At 43.3% G+C, this 23,673-nt stretch overlaps 1 protein-coding gene across 4 annotated transcripts in view; it reads right to left on the reverse strand.

Moving 5' to 3' along the window:
- Positions 1–5,255: 5,255 nt before the first annotated feature.
- Positions 5,256–23,673, reverse strand: part of LDAF1 (lipid droplet assembly factor 1) — a 61,511-nt gene continuing 43,093 nt past the window's right edge. For all 4 annotated transcript variants that reach the window (XM_069983794.1, XM_069983792.1, XM_069983793.1 and 1 more), the window contains exons 3-5: positions 21,850–22,018; positions 14,182–14,320; positions 5,256–5,632 (exon numbers count right to left, since the gene is read on the reverse strand). In XM_069983794.1, coding sequence (XP_069839895.1) covers positions 5,533–5,632; positions 14,182–14,320; positions 21,850–22,018 — 408 coding nt within the window. In that variant the 3' untranslated portion in view covers positions 5,256–5,532. The remainder of the gene's footprint in view (positions 5,633–14,181; positions 14,321–21,849; positions 22,019–23,673) is intronic.

Consider the following 23,673-nt stretch of genomic DNA (forward strand, 5'->3'; position numbering starts at 1 on the left):
CCCCCAAAACTTTTTTTTTTTCACAAGGCAAAAATGAAAATGGAGGCAAAAAATCCTACTGTTTTGTGTTTACAGCTCATGTGCAGACCTATGCATCCATATGGTAGCAAACAACAATCCAGGGACAGCTGCACAGGGGCCTGGGGATAGGAAAAGACAATGTTAGGTGCCCTTATTGTGCCCCATATAGTACTAGGTTCCCTTTCTGCCCCCATATGATAGTTAAGGCCCCTCTCTGTGTGACCATATAGTAATTAGGTCTTCTCCATGCCCCTATATAGTATTAGGCTCCTCTGTACCTCCATATAGTCACTAGGTTCCCATGTGCACCCTATTGTAGTTAGCCTCCATCTGTGTCCCCACATAGTATTAGGCCCTGCTGAGCCTCTATATAGCAGTTAACCCCTCTCTGTGCTCCCATATATAGTCTCCCCCGTAGCTAGACTCCCCTATGTCGTTAGGTCCCCATCCTGTGTACAAGGACTTTACCTGCACCTGCCTTCCCTGCATATTCTGTCCTGTTGAGTGGGTAAGCAGAAGTGAACGAATAACAAGTCTGGCACTGGTTGAATAATTCTCAAACAGTTTTAGAGATGATTTCAGTATCACTCTCCTGGATTATCTAATGACCCTGAAGAACGAGCACCAAGGGAGATCTGTCAGCTGGGCCACTGCCTGTGCTCTGAAGTCACAGAAATGGACTCAGCTCACACATATCTTTCCTGTATGTGATCTGAGCCGGTCAGATGCCAGATGACCTACAGTGGTGCACCTGAACCCTGACTATGCCACGGTACCACCACCACGACATAGCAGAGCACCTCAAAGACATCACGGCCTACAGGGGGATCCGCTAGTCCATTGGTAGGCAAGTCTAATGCTGGAACTTCAAGAGATCTAAACACAGCTCTGTCCATACCCTCAGATGCCCTGACTAGACCAACTATTATGCCTCTAGGTACCACAGATAGAGCTTTCCTTATACCCAAACAGGAAAAGATCAATTTATTAAAGCTAAAGGTGTTGGGAGAAGCCACACAAACAAACACATGATATGTTAATAATGTAAAGAATTTCATGAAATCCATTCATTCCCAATGTGAGTCTATGTGCGTAAATAAATGCATTTTAAATAAGCTTTAACATGGAAAACCCTAGAGACAAGGCTTGTTTTATTTATTAAAGGAGTCGCTGAATGTATTCATGAATCATTTTCATATGAGAAAAATTAATTAAACTGGAATCAGGAGTCGTAGCAGTATGTGCAGTGTTAAAGCTGTAATAATAACCACAGGCAGAAAATAAATAAAATGCACACGCATGCAATCTTATTTTTTTTTCCAAATTAAAGATCCATAAGAAAGTATTACCATTTCAATGACTGTATAAATATGCATGTGGCCTGCTATAATTTTTGTAGCCCCTCTTCGTACCTGTTCTATTTTATCAATATCCTTTTGTAGGTGAGGTCTCCAGAACAAGACACAGCATTCCAGTTGTGGTCTCACTAGAGCTCTATACAGTAGGTTATACCTCTAGCTATACAGCTCAGCATACAATTAGTTCTCTACTGCCTGGTTGTGCCATAAATCACTAACCCTAAATCCTTCTCTTCTGAACTCTTCGCTAATACAGATATGTTGATACCATACTCAAACGATGCCTTCCCCCCACGTACATTATTTGATATTTGCAGATTGACCTGCATTGTTCAGACCACTTATCTAGCAAAGCTATACAATTTCTATATTATAGGCAAGTCTGGGAACATCAACCGTATTAAAAAATTTTTGTCAAAGGTAAACATGCAATCCTTACTTAGGCTGGGTTCTAACTCGGTTTTTTTTTTTATAATGGAAGTCAATGGAAAAACGGATCTGAAAAGAATGAACACAAATGTATCATTTTTTCATCTGTTTTTCTTTCCAGAAAGCCTATCAAAGCCTTTTCTATGTCTCTTAAAAAACATTTAAAGTTGCATTTTTATTTCACAAAGTTATCTTCTACCGACAGTGCAGTGCACATCAATGTTCAGAAGCCTCATAGGGAATGAATGGAGTGTTGGCCATGTACATATGGTGTGATTTGTTCATTCCAGGGATCATTAGGAATCCCAGCATTTGGACCCCCACTGTTCTAGTAGCTGTCCACTATTCTGTGGATAGGAAATAACTTTGTAAAATTAGAATACCCCTTAAAAAAGGACAGAACTCAGAACAGATCATTGTGGCCAACCACAAATAACCAATTTCTGCTCGGAATATACACCATTAGGCCATGTTCACACACGACCGGTGTCAGGGAAGATCATCCCATCCAGTACTGCAGTACCGACCGGATGATGTTATTTTCTATTGACCATTAACCATTGAACACAAGAGACGGAGAAGCCGGAGGCGCACTCTCCATTGTGTGACCTGTCAGGGATGTGCGGCCCCTATTCAATGAATAGCAGCCGCACAAAACTGACATGTCAGTTTCTTCTGCGTCCTCTAGCGATCCCGGTCGGTATACACTCAGGCCCGGATTTCCTCTAACAGCAGCACAATGTAAGTTTAGACAACCCAAAAGAAAGTCCTGCCAAAATCAATATCTAGTGCAACAAAGCTATATAACAAAACCGAAAAAATTGCACAAATAATTAGAAATATAAGTCCTTTATTCACATATACATGATATAGAAAAATTAAATTAAAAAAAATTGAATTTTTGTATATCATGTATATGTGAATAAAGGACTTTGTTTTATTTCTAATTATTTGTGCAATTTTTTCGGTTTTGTTACAATGTAAGTTTAGTATTAATCAAGTCCGTTGTTGCAAATTGCCAACAATGGCCGTGATGAAAACTAAACTTACCTTGTGTGAACATGGCCTTAACAATAATCCTCTAATAAAATCTATCCTTCAACCAACTACAAATCCACTGAACTATCCAGGGATTAGGTCTAATCCTCAATAATGTCTCTATCATCTCTTTATGGAGAACTGTATCACAGACTTTGCTAAAGTCTAGATAGGTGACATCCACGTCACCACCTTCAGCCTTGCTTCACATTAGTGGAGTCTAAATGCCCATTCTAATGGGCCACTCAACTTTTTAACCTCAAATAATGTATATATGTATATCGATACAATTCATATTCCTCCTGGACACCAGATGTCTATCCAACACAAGAAAAGCCTAACACAGGAGTAAAGAGTCATTGCATCCAACAGCCGTGTATATACATACAGCTTGAATAGCATTTATTATTTTGCATAATCTGCCAAGTTTTGGATCATAATGTCTTACAGTGCTTTACAATTTGTGCAATATGGGGCAAGGAAAGTGGCAACCACACTGAGCACATTCTGTGGTTTGTTCTTATATTCGCACCCCCACCCCCATATTGTGTCATTCAGCCTGCAGGATATAAATCATTCTATAGAGAAGTTCCTGCAGTGTGAATTTTTGAGAAAACCACTTTATAGATAATTGAGGGAAGAAGCGGTGCAGTTTTTGTCACTTGAAGAGTCTAAATGACACTTCTATAAATGTCAAAGAAAAAGAGAAAGTACTGAACCAGCACACCCAATGCAGTATATCAAAGAATCAAGTTTATTAAAGTACAGAGCACCCCTCTCTTTTGCATTATTGTTTGTGGTGCCCTCCCTCTGTGTCTATTACATAAATGACACTTCTGACAGTAAACGGAGAGGATTTTAGGAATACGAGAAGTGTTGTTTCTGACATGAGTGATGTATACACTATTCTTCACATTCTTTTATTCCTATTTTCCTCTACTGTATAATTAAAGAACCTTGGTCTACATCATCCGCAAAAGAAAGAATCTGAGCAGTCAACATAAAAACGGAAATAGGTTATATATACGCTAGGTATCTTCAGCAGAGTAATACATGAATATTAAACAGAGTGAACAGCGCAGATATCAGTGGGAGAACTCTCAGTGTTCTGGGGAAACAGCTGATGATACAAGCTACACTTGATTAGAAATAAAAAAATTATCTGCCACCAGATAATCCAATTTAACCTGAGCAAACTAAAATCAGAACACAATCAAGTATAACTGTATAGTGCCCCAAATACTTAATGGGGAACTCCAACTGGGGGGAAAAAAAAAAATCAACTTAACTGTAACAAAGTTTTACAAATTTGTAATTAAGGCTGGGTTCACACTGCATTTTTGCAGTCCATTTTTCCACTGACTTCCATTTAAAAAAATGATCAAAAACGGATCAAAACACATCCTTTTTTAGCGTACCCAAAAACATGGTCCACCACATTTTTGTGAATGCTAAAAAATTGATGGGAGTTCGTACGAACCCGAACCATCCGCAATGATTACCGCTGTCTGCCCGCTCCGTGCAGAGGGCGGATCCAGCGGGAGGAACACCTGGAAAACTGGGATACAGCCATGGCCATAGGCTGTATCCCAGTTTTCCAGGCGGTCCTGGATAATGCTTCATCTGTTTTATGCAAAAAAAATGGACCAAAGCGGATGCATGCAAATGCATCTGTTTTTATCTGTTTTTTTGGGGTTTTTTTGCATAAAACAGATGAGGCACTAGAGGACCTGTAGGAGCCATACAGGAGCTGCAGATATGGGGAATTTTTTTTCCATTTGTTTTCCAGACGCAGCAGTATAAGAATTTTTATGTCCACAACCCTGGTGGTCTTGGACAGCGAAGGGCTTACTGTTAGTATTCCTGGTGGTCTAAGGAAATAAGTTCAGACTAGAGATGAGCGAACCTCGAGCATGCTTGAGTCCATCCGAACCTGATCGTTCTGCATTTGATTAGCGGGGGCTGCTGAACTTGGATAAAGCCCTAAGGCTATGTGGAAAACATGGATATAGTCATTGGCTGTATCCATGTTTTCCAGACAACCTTAGAGCTTTATCCAAGTTCAGCAGCCCCCGCTAATCAAATGCCGAACAATCGGGTTCGGATGGACTCGAACGCGAACCCGGTTCGCTCATCTCTAGTCCAGACCTAAAGAGAATTCTGGGATTAAAACGTCAAACAAAAAACATAAAATACCTACTCCGGTCACTCACAACCCATGTTCTGACACCTTCCCGTCTCTGCCTGCTTCCGAGATGATGTGTCGGTGCAGGACCTGCTCGCTGACCCCAGCACTGGTTAAGACTAGACATCACTACACACAATGCACGGAGAAGAAAATACATTCCTTTTGATTGTACCAATAAAATCCTAAAAATCTAACAAAATGCAATACCAAGCACTGAAGCATAAAATATAACATAAAATGTTTATTAGACAACCACCTAAAGCATATGTCAAAAGTAACATTGTTGTGATTACCTGACATTGTATACCACATTCAGTGAGATCTATATACCCCAAGCTGTAGAGAATAAGTTAGGAGAGGTTAACTCATAAAGTAAATGTAACAGTATAAAGCTAAGTGCTTATGTGATCATGTAAACATGTTAGTAGTACTGTAACAGTCAGTTCATAGAGACACCGGAGCAGATGATAGGCCACAGCTGCACTAGTAACATATCTTCTAGTCAATGTGAATGCTGTCCTTTGAAACTTTCTGGGCCGTATGAGAGTCTCCGGCTTGTGAGTCTGGGTGAGTCCGGTTTGGTGTCCTGGATAACAATCTAAAGGAAATAAGAAATCAAAAAATGATTGGACACCGGACTTAACTAGTAAGAGTATTATGAAAGGGGTTGTTCAGCAAAAATCTTTTTCTTTCAGATCAACTAGTGTCAGAAAGTTATATAGATTTGTAATTTACTTCTAGTTAAAAATATATTTATCAGCCGCTGTATGTCCTGCAGGAAGTGGTCTGCAGGACAGGAACTGTCCAGAGCAGTAGCAAATTCCCATAGGAAACCTGTCCTGCTCTGGACAGTTTCTGTCTCGGAAAGGGGTGGCAGCAGAGGGCACTGTGTGATGCTGGAAAGAGTACACCACTTCCTGCAGGACATACAGCAGCTGATAAATAAGGGAAGACTTGAGATTTTTAAATAGAAGTAAATTACAAATCTATATAACATTCTAAAACTAGTTGTTTTAAAAGACAAAGATTTTCACCGAAGTACCCCTTTAAGGATCAGGAGTAAAGGCTTTTCTATTTTAGAGGGAAAGGTTAAAGTATCTAATCTGCTCATATGTCCCTATAGCACAGAGGGTGCTGAGAATGAAGGTAACTCCCTTGATCTTCAGCACCATTTTTGGGAACTTTTTAGTTAATTAGATATGTAAATGAGGAAGCTTGGTGCACAGGGGGTGGGACTACCATCATCAGTGCACTGATTTGCCCTGGACGGCCCAACCCTTCTATTGAATTTTTTTTTTTCAAAACCTTCTTACAAAAAGGGATCGTCGAACGTGATCAACCCCTAAGATAATAATTATGTAAAAGATACATAGTTTCCCATGAACAATATTTAAATATGAACCATAATTAACATTTAGTAAAAATCTATTTTTACTTTTTAATTTCATAGGTTATTTTATGTATACTATTAGCTCTGAACGGCAGTAACAAGCAGGCACTTTAGAGAACAGCCACGGCCGGCTTACATACTGCGATGCCTACAACAAGGAAGATTGTTTGGGCAAGGCTAATGTTTCCACAGAATGTGACAAAGGTCTCCCACCGAGTGAAAGTAAATTGAACCCAGAGGATTTATTTTTGAAGACCTTTTTTGCTAGAATACAGGCCCCTTTGCTATAGGGATATGGTACGCTAGCATGCAGAGGTTGGCGGTTCCCCTCCGTGCTATAAAGCATCACACTGTGACTACCTTTGACAAACTAATATCATATTAAATGCCAAATCACCTCGTTCTACAAATGAAAGTCTGAACAAATGCATTTTGCCTGGATACAGTAAATAGATGGGGGGGGGGGGAGCTGTGCTTGTAATACATCTAATGTGCACACAAAGGGGATTAGAGGAAAATGATGGAGATTAAAAATGAATACCATAGGAGAGCATGCTAAATAAACAATCAGTCTCCAGCCAGTTCTCCCACTCTTTTCCCACATATATCTCAGTATAATGTACATCCTAGGTGCTAAAAATCCAGTTTTTGGTTCATTTTCACATCTGAGCAATGCACTCTGAGCACATCTGAGTTTCAAGCATGAAAAAAAAAATCGATTAAATCCTTTTCCACCTTGTGAGGATTTAACTTGAGGTAATCCAACACCTAATGTTTTACCTTGTTGTCCGTTTTAAAACTAAAAATACGACAAAAAAAAATAGGAGGGAAGAAGAAGAAGAAGAAGAGTACCCTTGTGATTCTCCCTAAACTAGATGGTGTCTACATAAACACAGAAACCCGCTTGTATGACATGATTCTCTATTTTCCAGGTCATACAATCCGAGATAAATATCTCTTGAGGAATATCACCGACTTTCAATACACGGCAGCACATTCATCTCTCCTATTGCGTCTCAGAGAGGGGCGATTTTTTTCACAAGGTGTAGCTGATAATAATGGGTTGATACATGGCAGCTGATAATACACATGATACATCGCTGCTGATTCTAACCCTGGGGGGGTAAAGGGAAGAAAATACAAACTCACGGCGGAAAATATTATAGTGTATTTGTGGTAACATACTAAAGTCTTTGTAGGCTTCATGTAACATTCAAGGAGGGTAGAGATCGGAGAGAGTATGGACTATGCACATACATAGGTCTGACTAGGATTTATAGAAACAATATAGTAATGTACTTTTATCCATCATTATTTAATTGTAGATACACTAGAGCAAGATAAAAGTGTATATTAATCACCATCACTTGCCTGGTTCTAATGTCAGGTCCCATTTTGGAAGGTATTTAAGAAACCAGGCCAAACTTCTTCATTACTATTCGGTCAATTTAGCTCTGTAGCCTGCTTTGAGGTCCCCATACACTAGACTTTTGACGACTGTACAGGTAGAGTGTATGGGGCTCTCCCGACCACCCACTGATAGATGACGTCTGTAGAGATAGGGGGCAGGCGCAATGAAAAATCACAGCCCGACCCCTCTCTTTTGGGAGCGATAAGCTTACTTCTCTCTCCCCATAGAGAACACAGGATCACTCGGCCGTGCTGAATGTTCCTGCATATGAGGAGAACAGGGGCTGGTCGGAAAAGATATCTGACGGACTAATAATGGTTATTGATGGTGTATGGCCAGCTTTAGGCTATGTTCACACAACGTCCTAAAAAGGCATCCGCTTTTTGTGTTTAAAAAGACGTCCGTTAGTGCATGATTTTAATTGGCTTGCCTAAAATGCATTGAAGTCTATAGAATAACGGACGTCTTTTTCACACAATGTATTGAATTACGGACGTCTTTTTAGTCAAGTCAATTAAAATGATGCAATAACGGACGTCTTTTTAAACACAAAAAGCGAACGCTTTTTTCTTTTTTTGGACGTTGTGTAAACATAGCCTTAGAGTGACAGTATGTGCCTCTTGAGGCAGCTTTCCACAAAGTACCACCAGGCCATATTAAGGATGAACGTGTTACCCATACAGGACACTCTAGCCAGGAGTTCAGCTAACTAGCTATACTCTGGAGTGGCTGCTTAATTGTCCTGCACAAACTACTACTCCCATTATACTGTAATCATCCTGGTGAGTAGTTGCTTATTTTTCTGATTAGGTATGAGTGTGTATATATTTTCTTACTTGCTTTACTATTCTTAAAGGGAACCATTCACCCCGTGGCCCCCGGCAGAAACTGACATACAGTGACATAAAGGTCAATATACTTACCACATCGCTCCCGGTCCCGTCCCGGATCCAGTTGTTGACACGGAGAAATCGACGATTCTTCTTCTCGCGCCCATTGTGGTAATGAGCGCCGCCGGGTCCGAAGTCCAGCCTTCTCCCCGCCTCCGACACTTGATTGACGCCAGGTCCTCTTCCTCCTCGTCTTCTTTCTTCTCGCCGGATCCCGCGCAGGCGCCGTGACAGTCGTTTTCGGCGCATGCGCAGTTCACAATTGAAACCGCTCCGCAGCTTCACTGTTTACTGCGCGTGCGCCGATTTGCTCGAACACCGTATCCTGTTTACCGCGCAGGCGCAGAAGAGGTGACGAGACCATCACAGCGGCGCCTGCGCGGGAATTCGGCAGAAGACTGAAGACTGAAGACGTCAATCAAGTTCCAGGAGGCGTGGATGGGCGGCGACGAGAAGAGGACCTCATGAATAAGTTGGACTCGTCCGTCGTTTCCTATGGACGTTGGACTCATCTCAGCTCATTACCATAATGGGCGGGAGAAGAAGAATCGGCGATTTCTCCGTGTCAACAACGGGATCCGGGATCCGGGACGGGACCGGGAGCGATGTGGTAAGTATATTGACCTTTATGTCACTGTATGTCAGTTTCTGCCGGGGGCCACGGGGTGAATGGTTCCCTTTAAAGAGGACCTGTCACCCCCCGTGCCGGGGTGACAGGCTCCGGACCCCCAGCTAGATCCCCTTATACTGACCTCATCCCGCTGACTTCCGCTCCTGGAGCCGGTCCCGGGACGGAGGTATCCCGGCGAGAAGCCGGCCACGCGCTGTGGAAATAGGTTCGTCGTTCATAGAGAATGAATGGAGCCGGGGTTCTGACCAGGATATCTCCATCCCGGGACCGGCTCCGGGAGCGGGACTCAGCGGGATGAGGTCAGTATAAGGGGGATCTAGCTGGGGGTCGGGAGCCTGTCACCCCGGCACGGGGGGGGGGGGGGTGACAGGTCTCCTTTAAGGTATGGGGGAAGCTGAGTACAGGAAGTAATTCTTCCGACTCTAGGAAGGGGGCTGCTGTAAGTGATGACTAGTTCTGCAGCCTAGTGACCTGCTAGTATCATTACACTTTGTCCTGGTAAAATAAAATGAATACCAAGTTAGGTGAGTTTTGCTATAGGAAACAAAAAATCATGGCCTATATAATCCCTTTTTCATCACAATAAAGGCTTTTCATGAATTTCACTTGTTTTCGCACAGTATTAAGTGCAAAGCAATTATTCAAATAATTGCAATTAAAGGTTCCCATAGTCACTAAAGGGATATTGTCACCCATGAATACACAGGACCCCTCTCTTATATGGACAGTGTTGCCTAAGCGAGAGAGAGGGGCTCAACTGGCCTGAAGCCCGGCCTAGGTGACACTGTCCAAAGATGAAATGAAGCGATTTTAGAGCAGAGAGAAGACACAGACATATTTTATACAGGTATATATCAAATGTGCAGCATCTAAGCTTGTGGATGTTGTGGAGAAACGTAGGTAGAGTAAGGGGGGGGGGGTGACAGTATTGTTTTAAACCTTGGTCCCATCAGGTTGGGGGTGTCACAAAGGTGAGGCTTCTTGGTCACTGAGTCCGCCCCTTACATGTATTGGGCTGTAAGCCCCACCCTCCCAGGTGAAGTGACAAAGGGGGGGGTAGACTGCAGCACCGGATCGAGGCAGTGGGAGTCAACAAAGAAGCCTCACCTCAGTGACTCACAACCCAGTGGCACCAATATTTAAAACTTGTTTTTAACCAAAAGAAGCCCCAGTTACCACTTTCGCACACTAGTCATCAGGGCGGTCCCCGGAAGCTTTTCTCTTTCCCACCAACCTTAATCGATAGATCCAGAGGCGGACATATCACTTGTGCAGCCTGTTCAGCTGCACAGGGGCCCAGGTCAATAGAGGGGCCTGCCAGGCTCAGACTCTAAGGTGTCAGCTCAGCATGGCACATGTCTGTAGTGCGCCCCCCAGGCGGTATCAGCACTCTGGAAGGCCCCCTGCTCCTGTGGGGCCAACTTAGTCACTGAATGCTGTGCCCGGCTGGAACTGGTTCTTCTCTTCTCTCTCCTCCTACACCCTGCTGCTGCTGATAACCCCCCCTGTACTCCACTGTCCGGCATACCTTGTGTGAGGAGGAGAGGAGAGAGCATGTGGTGACAGGGGCTGGAGGGATCCTGCAGGGTTATGACTGCCAGGGACAGGACTGTAAAGAGGAACAACAGCAGCCACTCTGACACTAAGTAATTATTGTCAGTGTGTCTGTCAGGCTGCTGGAAGTTGTAAGATATAGGGTGGAGTGTGTAAGAGAAAGCACAGAGCCCCAATACCCCTTTGTGATGCTGTAAGTTTTATTGTAAGTTTATGTCTTTTTAGCCAATAACTGTGCTCCCTCCCCCCTTGTTTTTCTCTTTCATCTCCCCCCTAAGCAGCTCCCACCTGTGCAGCCACATACAGTACATGTCTCCCACCTGTGCAGTCACATACAGTACATGTCTCCCACCTGTGCAGTCACATACAGTACATGTCTCCCACCTGTGCAGTCACATACAGTACATGTCTCCCACCTGTGCAGCCACATACAGTACATGTCTCCCTACAGTGCAGTCACATACAGTACGTCTCCCACCTGTGCAGCCACATACAGTACATGTATCCCTCCTGTGCAGCCAAATACAGTACATGTCTCCCACCTGTGCAGCCACATATAATACATGTCTCCCACCTGTGCAGCCACATACAGTACATGTCTCCCACTTGTGCAGTCACATACAGTACATGTCTCCCACCTGTGCAATCATATACAGTACATGTATCTCTCCTGTGCCCCAACAGTGATTAAGGTCCTATTTGTTCTATCCCCCATTAATGCTGTCCTGGAGTCACTTCCACCTTGAGCTATATACTCTCATCCCCCACATAGCATCCAGTGTACAATGCATCTAGGACCCGCCAAGTACAACAGCTGCAAACACTACAACTCCCAGCATTTACTGTAGTCTGCATCTCTCAGGATTTCCTGGGATTTGAAGAACAAATGAGTAGGCAACTCAAGGGGTTTTCCCCTTGGAAACTACAACTCCCAATTTTCTGAGAGCTTCATAAATGTAAGGCATTCTGAGAGTTGTAGTTGTTGTTATTCCAGGAGTTGTGGTCACAGATACTGTACATCAATTCAGCATGTCAAGTTCTGCATGTCACTTCTGACGGGTTCTTAATTTTGGTGGGCCCCATAATCAGTCAATTGGTTGGCCACAGGTACCCCAGTCCACACTGGGGCCGGCACAGACTGCAGTACAGTCCTTTAGTGGGCCCTGGCATCTGTGCTGCGCTGTAGGGCCCTCCCGAGAAACCAGGACACATACCGGATACCCGGGCGTACATATGTGTGCGTCTTTAAGGCAGAAAGGTAGAGAAACAAATAGGTTATGGGGGCCCAAACACATTTTTTTGCACAGGGGCCCTTTGCAGTCTGTGTCCGCCCCTGGATAGATCTGTCCTTGTTCAGGTACAGAAAAAGATCTAGAAAGCAGGTTAGGCAGAAACTTCTGGGGACTGCACGATAACAGGAGGTTCAGGTGTCATAAAAGTGACAAGTTCCCTTTAATGACATTACCACTGAATTCTAACAATTAAAATTAAGGTAAGTGTGGATAAAGCATGATGTCTGAGTCACATACATACAGTACAATAACCTTAATTGCATCTTGTATAGCCAAATCATGTTCTCTAAGGAATCCCAACCACTACATTCTTTTCTTCTTATTAAAATTATCCATATATTCTTTTCTATTCATGTGTGATTGCTCGTTTGGTGAAGGAAATCTGGACACTTATAAATGACAATATGATTACTAGTTTGTATACATAACCTCTCCGCTGTCGCGAGCAAACCGACATTGATAAGAAAAATCAATTCTGAAGTCTCCAATCCAATTAGTATGGCTATATTCATCCTTAATACCATCAAAATAGTTCTCTTAGTGGTGATATATGGAAAAGCTCTGGGGTTTCCTATACACGGTAGAATCGCAAAACCAATTTTATTCTATATTAGGGGGTAGATGTAAGACGCATTGCTTACAGCAAACTGTTGATTTAATCTGTTCCTGCCTGAACTGTTTTCATATCAGTTTTACACTTGAGAAATTCCCCAAAGAGATAGAAAGTGTGGATTTTTTTCTCTGCAGAACTGTCCTTGACTTTCTAAGCAGAATTAGATAATTTGACAAGAAACTCTCATAAAATTTTATTCAGTTAATTTTTGGGGATTTTTAGGCAGTTTCCTAAGGCCAGATTCACATGTCCGTGTTCAGTCTGTGATATACGGTCCATAGGCTGACTGTGCATCAGGGACTGAATTCTTCAACTCCTATGGGACTCCCTGCATTATAATTCATTACTCCAAAACAGTTAAAACTCTGCACTACTGTACTAACACTACTGTGTCCGTTCAGTAGAGGAGGGCTTGAGCTGTTTCTTAATTTGACAGTCTCCCTTGCACCTCTGTGTCTTGAAGAGACTGTCAGCAGGTTTATGCTATTCTACTAAGGGTCTATGCTATTCTACTAAGGGTAGCATAAACTAGGGACAGAGAAGCTGAACAGAATGATGTATCACTTACATTGTTTTTTTACAGCTGATTCTGAGATCTCCTCCTGAATAACATGGACAATAAGCAGTCGGCTCCGTTATGTGCATGAGCCCAGTAGCCTTAATATCCGTGAGAAGCAGAAAACCCCACCCACCAGCTGCTAATTGGCAGTCATCTATCCATGCTGTGTATAGGCAGTCACCTGTCAATTAGCAGCTGGAGGGTGGGTGGAGGGGCGTGGCAAGAATCCTATTCTCCTGCATATTAGGAGAATGGCTGAAAAAAAATTATTTAAGTAATACACCGATCTGTTCAGCATTTATGTCACTAGTTTATGATGCCCTCATTTAAGGCAGCATAAACCTAGTGACAGATTCCTTTTAAGGTCCCCAAACACTTTAGACTTTTGACGGCCCGTACCCGCATGTGTGGAACTCTCCTGACCATCCACTATCAGATTATGTCGGTGGACACAGGGGTTGGGTGTGATGGAAAATCATCACTGGACCCCTTTATTTCAGGAAAGATAAGCTGCAGAGATAAGCCTTACCTCTCCTGTCCCCATAGAGAACACAGGAACCCTTGGCCATGGATAATACTCCTGTATATGGGGAGGATAGTGGCCGATCGGGAGAGATAACTGACAGACGGACAATCCTTTGTGTATGGTCAGCTTTAAAGTTAGACCAGAGGATAACCTCTCTGGGGAGAGGGAGGGGATGTTTTATTTAGCACCCTTTCTTCTGTTTATTATCATGAGAGGGTTTTTTTAAGGACTGTGTACTATATCAGGTGACCTATGCCTTTTTGTTCCATCAAGTTACTTACCTGGATGTGTGCATGTAATTTAAAATACTAGAGAAGGCCAGGTAACATAGGCTCAGAACTCCGGACACCCCGAATGACAGAATGATAAGTCCACATAGGACACAGAGCAAGGCCACGCCGCACACTGCTACCACCACACCTAACAAAACAAAACAGTAATGAAATATTAATATGACTGCATTTCACACTATAGATGTCTATATCTATATAGATCATAACATTATATCATACACAGCATTTAAAGCCTACCGGAAGTTTGAGGTAACATTTCAGGATAAGCTATCATGTATTTATCATGGTAATCGTGTCCATGGCATGTGACATATTATGGCTTTTCACAACAATTTTTTCTGATTTATCCCTATGCAGACTCGGTCACTAATTCTAAGTTGTCTCTGAGCCAATGGGTGGAAACTAGCTACTATGATGCTTCCTATACACTGCACACAGAAATGAGAGAATCCTGCTCCCTATAGCATGTCCTAAGATACAGCACGGAGAACATTATAGAGCAATACTGAGCAGTGTAAGCCGTGAGTCATGCACTGGGTTGACCTTACACATTTAATCCAGACTTTAAAGTGTACCTGTCAAGACATATTAAAAAAAAACAGCAAATATATACTTAAAAGGGAATCTGTCAGATGCAATTCATGTTCCAAACTGCTGACGCTGTTAGATGCCCTTAGGTCAACAACAGGCCCGGACTGGTAATCTGGCAAGCCGGGCAAATGCCCGCTGGGCTGGCCGGATTACCAGTCCTTGGGCCGCCCGGGGCTGCATAATAAAAAAAAAACATTATTAAAAAAAACTAAAAAAAAAAAAAAATGCTGCGGCTTGCTTCCCTCTGTCCGCCCGTCAAAATCATTACATGCCGGCGCGTGGACGGGCTGCTCGCATCCTCCAGCTATCGAAATAGCCCGAGGAGCGAGAGCGCTCAGCAGCGCCCTCTGTTCCCTCCCCATTAGTAGGACATATACGCGCGCTTCCTCCCGGCCGCACATGGAGGTCCCCGGAGGAGGCTGCAGATACTGAAGCATTGGGTGATAGTGTCGCTGCGGGTGCTGGAGCTGTACAGCAGCGACACTGTCACCCGATGCTTCAGTATCTGCAGGGACCTCCATGGAGGTAATATTCAGCACGGTATGGGGGCGGGTCCGCTGCGGGAGTATGTGCGGGTGGGCGGGAGGAGAACGCAAGTGCCGGCGTGTGCGCCCGGGCAGAGGGGTCACACCAGGTATGTTCCCTCCTGCCCCAGTCTGCTCCATGCCCCCTCCCCCCCGATCTGCTTCATGCTTGTCCCCCCCCAGTGTGCCCCATGCCTCCCCCCCTTTAGTGTGCCCCATGCTCTTCCCCCCTCAGTGTGCCCCATGCTCTTCCCCCCTAAGTGTGCCCCATGCTCTTCCCCCCTCAGTGTGCCCCATGCTCTTCCCCCCTCAGTGTGCCCCATGCTCTTCCCCCCCCCCAGTGTGCCCCATGCTCCTAGCTATGTCCCTGACCCTCATCTGTTCCTGTACTACTACTACACCCCTCATCTTTACCTGTACTACTACTGCACCCCTCATCTGTTCCTGTACTACTACTACACCACTCATCTTTACCTGTACTACTACTACACCTCTCATCTATACCTGTACTACTACTACCCCCCTCATCTATACCTGTACTACTACTGCTACTACACCCCTCATCTATACCTGTACTACTACTACTACTACACCCCTCATCTATACCTGTACTACTACTGCTACTACACCCCTCATCTATACCTGTACTACTACTACTACTACACCCCTCATCTATACCTGTACTACTACTACACCACTCATCTATACCTGTACTACTACTACACCACTCATCTATACCTGTACTACTACTACACCCCTCATCTATACCTGTACTACTACTACTACACCCCTCATCTATACCTGTACTACTGCACCCCTCATCTTTACCTGTACTACTACTGCACCCCTCATCTTTACCTGTACTACTACTGCACCCCTCATCTATACCTGTACTACTACTACTGCACCCCTCATCTTTACCTGTACTACTACACCCCTCATCTATTCCTGTACTACTACTGCACCCCTCATCTTTACCTGTACTACTACTGCACCCCTCATCTATACCTGTACTACTACTGCACCCCTAATCTATACAACTACTAATACACCCCTCATCTATACCTGTACTACTACTACACCCCTCATCTATACCTGTACTACTACTACTACACCCCTCATCTATACCTGTACTACTACTGCACCCCTCATCTATACCTGTACTACTACTACACCCCTCATCTATACCTGTACTACTACTACTACTACTACACCCCTCATCTATACCTGTACTACTACTGCACCCCTCATCTATACCTGTACTACTACTACTACACCCCTCATCTATACCTGTACTACTACTACCCCCCTCATCTATACATGTACTACTACTGCACCCCTCATCTATACCTGTACTACTACTGCACCCCTCATCTATACCTGTACTACTACTACACCCCTCATCTATACCTGTACTACTACTGCACCCCTCATCTATACCTGTACTACTACTGCACCCCTCATCTATACCTGTACTACTACTGCACCCCTCATCTTTACCTGTACTATTACTACTGCACCCCTCATCTATACCTGTACTACTACTACACCCCTCATCTATTCCTGTACTACTACTACACCCCTCATCTATACCTGTACTACTACTACCCCCCTCATCTATACATGTACTACTACTGCACCCCTCATCTATACCTGTACTACTACTGCACCCCTCATCTATACCTGTACTACTACTACACCCCTCATCTATACCTGTACTACTACTACTACTACACCCCTCATCTATACCTGTACAACTACTACACCCCTCATCTATACCTGTACTACTACTACACCCCTCATCTATACCTGTACTACTACTACACCCCTCATCTATACCTGTACTACTACTACACCCCTCATCTATACCTGTACTACTACTGCACTCCTCATTTATACCTGTACAACTACTGCACCCCTCATCTATACCTGTACTAATACTGCACCCCTCATCTATACCTGTACTACTACTGCACCCCTCATCTTTACCTGTACTATTACTACTGCACCCCTCATCTATACCTGTACTACTACTACACCCCTCATCTATTCCTGTACTACTACTACACCCCTCATCTATACCTGTACTACTACTACCCCCCTCATCTATACATGTACTACTACTGCACCCCTCATCTATACCTGTACTACTACTGCACCCCTCATCTATACCTGTACTACTACTACACCCCTCATCTATACCTGTACTACTACTGCACCCCTCATTTATACATGTACAACTACTGCACCCCTCATCTATACCTGTACTACTACTGCACCCCTCATCTATACCTGTACTACTGCACCCCTCATCTTTACCTGTACTACTACTACACCCCTCATCTATTCCTGTACTACTACTACACCCCTCATCTATTCCTGTACTACTACTACACCCCTCATCTATTCCTGTACTACTACTACACCCCTCATCTATACCTGTACTACTACTACACCCCTCATCTATTCCTGTACTACTACTGCACCCCTCATCTTTACCTGTACTACTACTACTGCACCCCTCATCTATACCTGTACTACTGCTACACCCCTCATCTATACCTGTACTACTACTGCACCCCTCATCTTTACCTGTACTACTACTACTGCACCCCTCATCTATACCTGTACTACTGCACCCCTAATCTATACAACTACTAATACAGCCCTTCATCTATACCTCTACTACCACACCCCTTATCCACTATGCCTCCACTACTACACCCCTCATCCACTATGCCTCCACTACGACACCCCTTATCCACTTTACCTCCACTACTACACCCCTTATCCACTATGCCTCCACTACTATACCCCTTATCCACTATGCCTCCACTACTATACCCCTTATCCACTATGCCTCCACTACTACAACACCCCTTATCCACTATGCCTCCACTACTATACCCCTTATCCACTATACCTCACTACTACACCCCTTATCCACTATACCTCCACTACTACACCCCTTATCCACTATACCTCCACTACTACACCCCTTATCCACTATACCTCCACTACTATACCCCTTATCCACTATACCTCCACTACTATACCCCGTATCCACTATGCCTCCACTACTATACCCCTTATCCACTATACCTCCACTACTATACCCCTTATCCACTATGCCTCCACTACTATACTCTACCTAGATGGAGGCACAAAGAAGATCTCCTATACTATATGGGGGCACAGAGTGGCACATATTTGGGAAAACTACTTTTATGGGGCACAGAGGGGGCTTGTATACTACATGGGGGCACAGGGTGAGCTTTGTTACACTGGGAATTAATACAGTTGTCTCAAACGTCATTGAAATAGTATCTGTCGCTGCAGTAAGATCCCCATTGCATTGCCTCAACACAAAAGGAGGCGAACCGTGTGTGTGTGTGGATTCGTAGGCCAAATCTTCCCACAGGCGCAATGACATCATATCACTGCGCCTGCTGGAGGGAGCAGACGGCCTGGCAGGTGATGAGCGCGGCCCCGGGGGCTGTTGGCGGGCGGCACTATCAGCGGACAAACACACTTTGCCTCCTTTTGTGTTGAGGCAATGCAGGGCGACTTTTACTATGGGGGTAATGCAGAGTGTCCCACTATCCTGTGCTACTGTCCCCATATACTGTTCCCCTCTGCTCATATACTGTGTGGGTGATATACAGTATATGTGGGCTGGTGGGGTTTGTTTGCCAGGGCTGCTTTTCAGCCCCAGTCCGGCCCTGGTCAACAAGATACGTGGAACTTTTCATATATCTGTCTGTGATTTTGGGATGTAGAAAATTGCTTTTATTATATAGTTAGAAGAGTGAAAGGTGCGTTCCTGAGCTCCTGAAGTGTAGCAAGCTTTAACAGCCCCTCCTTCCCTCACCCATACTGAACCCTGCTAGGGACTCAGCTTCCCGGTGTCCACAAGAAGGAAGATGGGCAGCATGCAACTATTCAGGAGCTTGGAGAAGCCTATTTGACTCTTTGTGCCACAGAATATAAGAATTTTTAGTTATAGATTTAAATTTTTAAGTAAAGTTTTTAGTTTTATGATAAAAACATGTAAAAAGAGATTGCATTGAGATGAACTATACATGAGGAGACGTCCTTATAAGTGCGGCCGAGCAAATAAAAAAGGTAACTAGATTGCCTGTTGGCCGAGCCAAGAAATAATAATGAGAGAAAATGGTGTTATTTGTATACAAGAGGCAGAGTGCATAATAAAGTATTGTACACATCAAGTATCCAAGGGGCAAAGAACATTAATATTCCATCATTTACTGGCACAGATAATTAGGAGAAACAAATGCAAAGGGATTTCTGTGATTGACCGGAATAGTAAAAGGAAAGAAGCCGGTGCATATAGGTGAAGTAAGGACAACATGGAGTCTAAGGAAGTGTTGTTGAGTTAACCAAAAGCAGTCATGCTGCTCGTCCAGCTACTGCTATTACTTGTAGTGGACTCCCAAGATAATTCTGTGAACGCAGCGTGCGGAATTTCAATGAATTTTCATTAATCATGGTCTTGTTAGTACAAACCAAGGTCTTCAATCATGTTTACGTACATTTGCTTATAGCACACAATGTCTTCTTAGGATTATATCAACTAAAGATAAAGCATCTTTGTCCTTAGGGGCTCACATACACGACTGTATTACGGCTGTATCATCAGTTCCCAGTGGTATGGAAGACTCTGTGCCTTTAAGTGATGCCCTATTTCTTTGGTAGGCACTTGCAGCCACATACAATCACATCAATATACATCATGCTCCATCACATGCTTAGGTCATGTATACCAAATGAAAAACTACCATATGGGTACAGTATAACTACTCATTTTTAGTGTCCTGCCATATACAATCACATGAATGTACATCAAGCCCATTCTCCTCTAACTAGGTGGCTTTATTTCCCTGTCCATTCAATATTGTAAAATGAGCGCCGATTTTCTAGATCAGCACTCCTTTATTAAGCCTTTTACGCAGCGATAATCATTGAGCAAGGGCTGCACAGACATCGTTTGTGATGTCCATGCAGCCCTTGCCCAAACAGTTAATACATTACCTCTCCATGCTCCCGCTATATAACGTATTTAAAATGAACATTTTTAAAATAGGAAAATTATTGCCAAGATTGTGATAAAAAATATATTGTAGAACTTCTGTGTGAAACATATGGAGCACCTAATTTGTGAAACTTATTGTATAATAATTATATTGTGAGCGGCTTATTACCACATAGGACATCTGTGCCCCATAATGTGTCCAAGAAGCTGTGAAAGCTAGATGTAAAGAACAGGACAGGAGGAACAAGCCCTGGTTTAATTAAACTCCTCCTAGACTTGTACTTAAAGATAATGTACCAGCAAGTACATTGTTTTAAGATTTTTACATGAATAGACCGGCACTGGTGTGGGGATGCCAGCGCTGCGGTCCTTTTACATTCCCAGTGACTGGTCCGGCCAGAAGCACTGGAGGCGGGACGGCCAGAATCAATGGAGCCGCATCACAGAGGGAAGGAGTTTTGTCACACTGGGGGCGGATGGACCCACCTCCGGTGCTTCAGACCGAAACGGTGACTGGAAAAGGCTGGCGCCGTGCGCGGAATCCAGGTTGCGGTTCAAAAAAGGTCTGCAGCACCGGCATCCCCACGCCGCTGCAGGTCTATTGATGTAAAAATCTTAAAGCCATGTACCTGCTGGTACATTTGCTTTAAAAAAGGGAGAAATAAGCCCATCAGGTCAGGGAAAGGTCAGTGCACAGGATGCCATAAAAAGAGCTCAGTTGTAGCCAGTTCTAGGTACACATGATCATGGTAGTCTTTGGCGACTAAGGGTGTAAAAGTGTCAGCGATCAGACGAGGAACGAGAAAACGCCAATGAAGCATTGTTTACCAGCCACATACCAGCCGTTCTGTAAACAGCGGGATTTGCGGCCAATAGCAATGAATTTAAATAGCCGCATGAGATATACAGATTGTTTGTGCGGCCCGGTCGCTTTACTCTTTGTTCCATGTACAGGCGCTGAAAATAAGTGCCAATCTCGTTGATCAGCACTCATTTGCTTCTGTAGAAGGGCCCTTATTGGGCCATGTAAAAGGATCCTAAAGGCCCTTTTATATGGGCTGATTATTGGCAAGAAGCATGGCCCGTGTTTGGCCTGTGTAAAAGTGTCTGTGATCAGCAGAGGAGCGGAAAAACACCTACTTATTAGCTGATCGCATCTTTTGTGCAGGCAGTAAAATTCATCACTATCTACTGCACATCTCCCTGTGTTATCAGGGGATGTGTGACTGATAGTAATTCATTTAAATTGATTTAAATTGAAGCACCTAAATTCCAGTGCAATCCCAATCTACTAGCGGCAACTGTGTGCTATTTATGATACTGGTGACTTGTTACGTAGCAGAGGGTCTATTAAGCAGCAGGGCCTAGGTGTGATTTACGATAGGAGGCCTAGGTGTTGTTTACTATATGAGGCATTACAAGGATATATAGAATACATGGCCTCTGCCCTATAGTTTAAGTAAAAAAAGACAAAAGCAAATCTCTTACCTTCTAATACTATTACCCCAAGGCAGGAAATTACTGCTGTTCCTGCAATTACAGTGAGAAAAACGCCAAGCGGTACAGCAGCGAGAGCAATAAAAACCAGGAGTGATAAGGACAGGAAGGGGCGCTCATCCAAGTACTGTCCGACAGGGGAGTTCATAAAGGCCACCACCTACAACAACATGGAGGGAAGGCAGACACAAAAAATACTGAGTTTAACAATAAGAAATTGTGTTCTGTCTTATATAAGTAATCATTGGAACATTGATTATTGTACAAAAAACCCTTGGTAGAGCTTCTTTGACAAGGCATTACATTGCTTCCTTCATCACAGCAGATGCAATAATCCATTATAACATCACAAAATGGGGTATATCAATATATCTGTCTACAGGTGATAAAGCAACCTGCATGAATTTTTAAAGGAGTTTTCTAAAAATACAAACTGATGCCCATCTCTAGAAAAACTACCAATTAGCAGAATGGAAGAACTGCAGCACTCATTTCTTCAATGCTTATCCAAAACAGCAACTCTTGTGGCTGTGCCTGGTACTGCAGTTTAGCTCCATTTACTATAGAACAGCAGTCTCCTCATTTTCTTGACCTGTGGGACTGTGGCCCCAGTTATCACCCATGGACATCCATGTATATTTCCAGTAAGCCTCTTTAACTTTGAATCCAAAGTAATAACTGTATATGCCCCCCTGCAGTCTCCATATCTTTAAGATTTCCCCCAAAATTGCAATAATTCATTAAAATGACACCCAATCTTTCCCACACTTTCACATGCTTTTCATTTTATGACATTAGTTTTCTTGTAAATCAAGATTTTAGTCTAATTGACTTCACCTGCAACAGTTTAAGGGGCAAACCACTTATTGATGACAAATATAGTGTAATTGCCAGTATTCGGGAAATGCACATTTTACCATGAATTACCAAGGATTTGCAATGCTTCTATTGGTTTGGGGATTTAACATGTGTAACGTGCTTTCAAATGTATTAGATGTAAGAACTTTACATCATCATTTGTGGAGTACACTAATGAAATATGTTAACATGTTAAGCTGCCTTAATATTTTATATATATAAAAAGAAGTTTTTAATTTATAACTTAACTTATCACAAAAAAGGGAGAGTCTAAGAAACCCTTCCGAGGCTTTATTAAGAAGTGAGGCTTATTTAAAGGGTTACGTAAATGAGTCAACAGGTTTCAGAAAGTTATACAGATTTGTAAATTAATTCTATATAAAAATCTCCAGTCTCCGGGACTTATCAGCTGCTGTATGCACTGCAATAATTGAGATTTTCTTTCCAGACTGACGTGGTGCTCTCTGCTGTCACCTCAGTCCATGACAGGAACTGTCCAGGGAAGGAGAGGTTTTCTAGGGGATTTGCTATTGCTCTGGACAACTCCTTTTTTTTGGTCATATCAAATTGTAATAAAAAAATCAAGTGACACTTCAAATAGTCCTATAGACCAAAAAATATGATGGTAAAAGAGCAATTTTAAACACTGTTAACCCTCAGAGGACCGGGCCAATTTAAATTTTTACGTTTTCGTTTTTTCCTCCTTATGCTTAAAAGGCCATAGCACTTCTCTCTTTTTACCTAAAAACCCACATGAGCCCTTATTTTTTGCACCACTAGTTGTGCTTTGCAATGACAGGCTGAATTTTTGCACAAAGGACACTGCAAAACCAGAAAAAAATTCACGGTCCCTGGCTACAAGCAGCATACAGGTACGCCCAGGGTCGTCTAGGGGTTAAAAAAAAGGTTTAAATTTTTGTAAAGCAGTCAAATAAAATAAAAGCTGTATAAGTTGAT

The sequence above is a fragment of the Dendropsophus ebraccatus genome, chromosome 9 (assembly GCF_027789765.1).
Source record: "Dendropsophus ebraccatus isolate aDenEbr1 chromosome 9, aDenEbr1.pat, whole genome shotgun sequence".
NCBI lineage: Eukaryota > Metazoa > Chordata > Amphibia > Anura > Hylidae > Dendropsophus > Dendropsophus ebraccatus.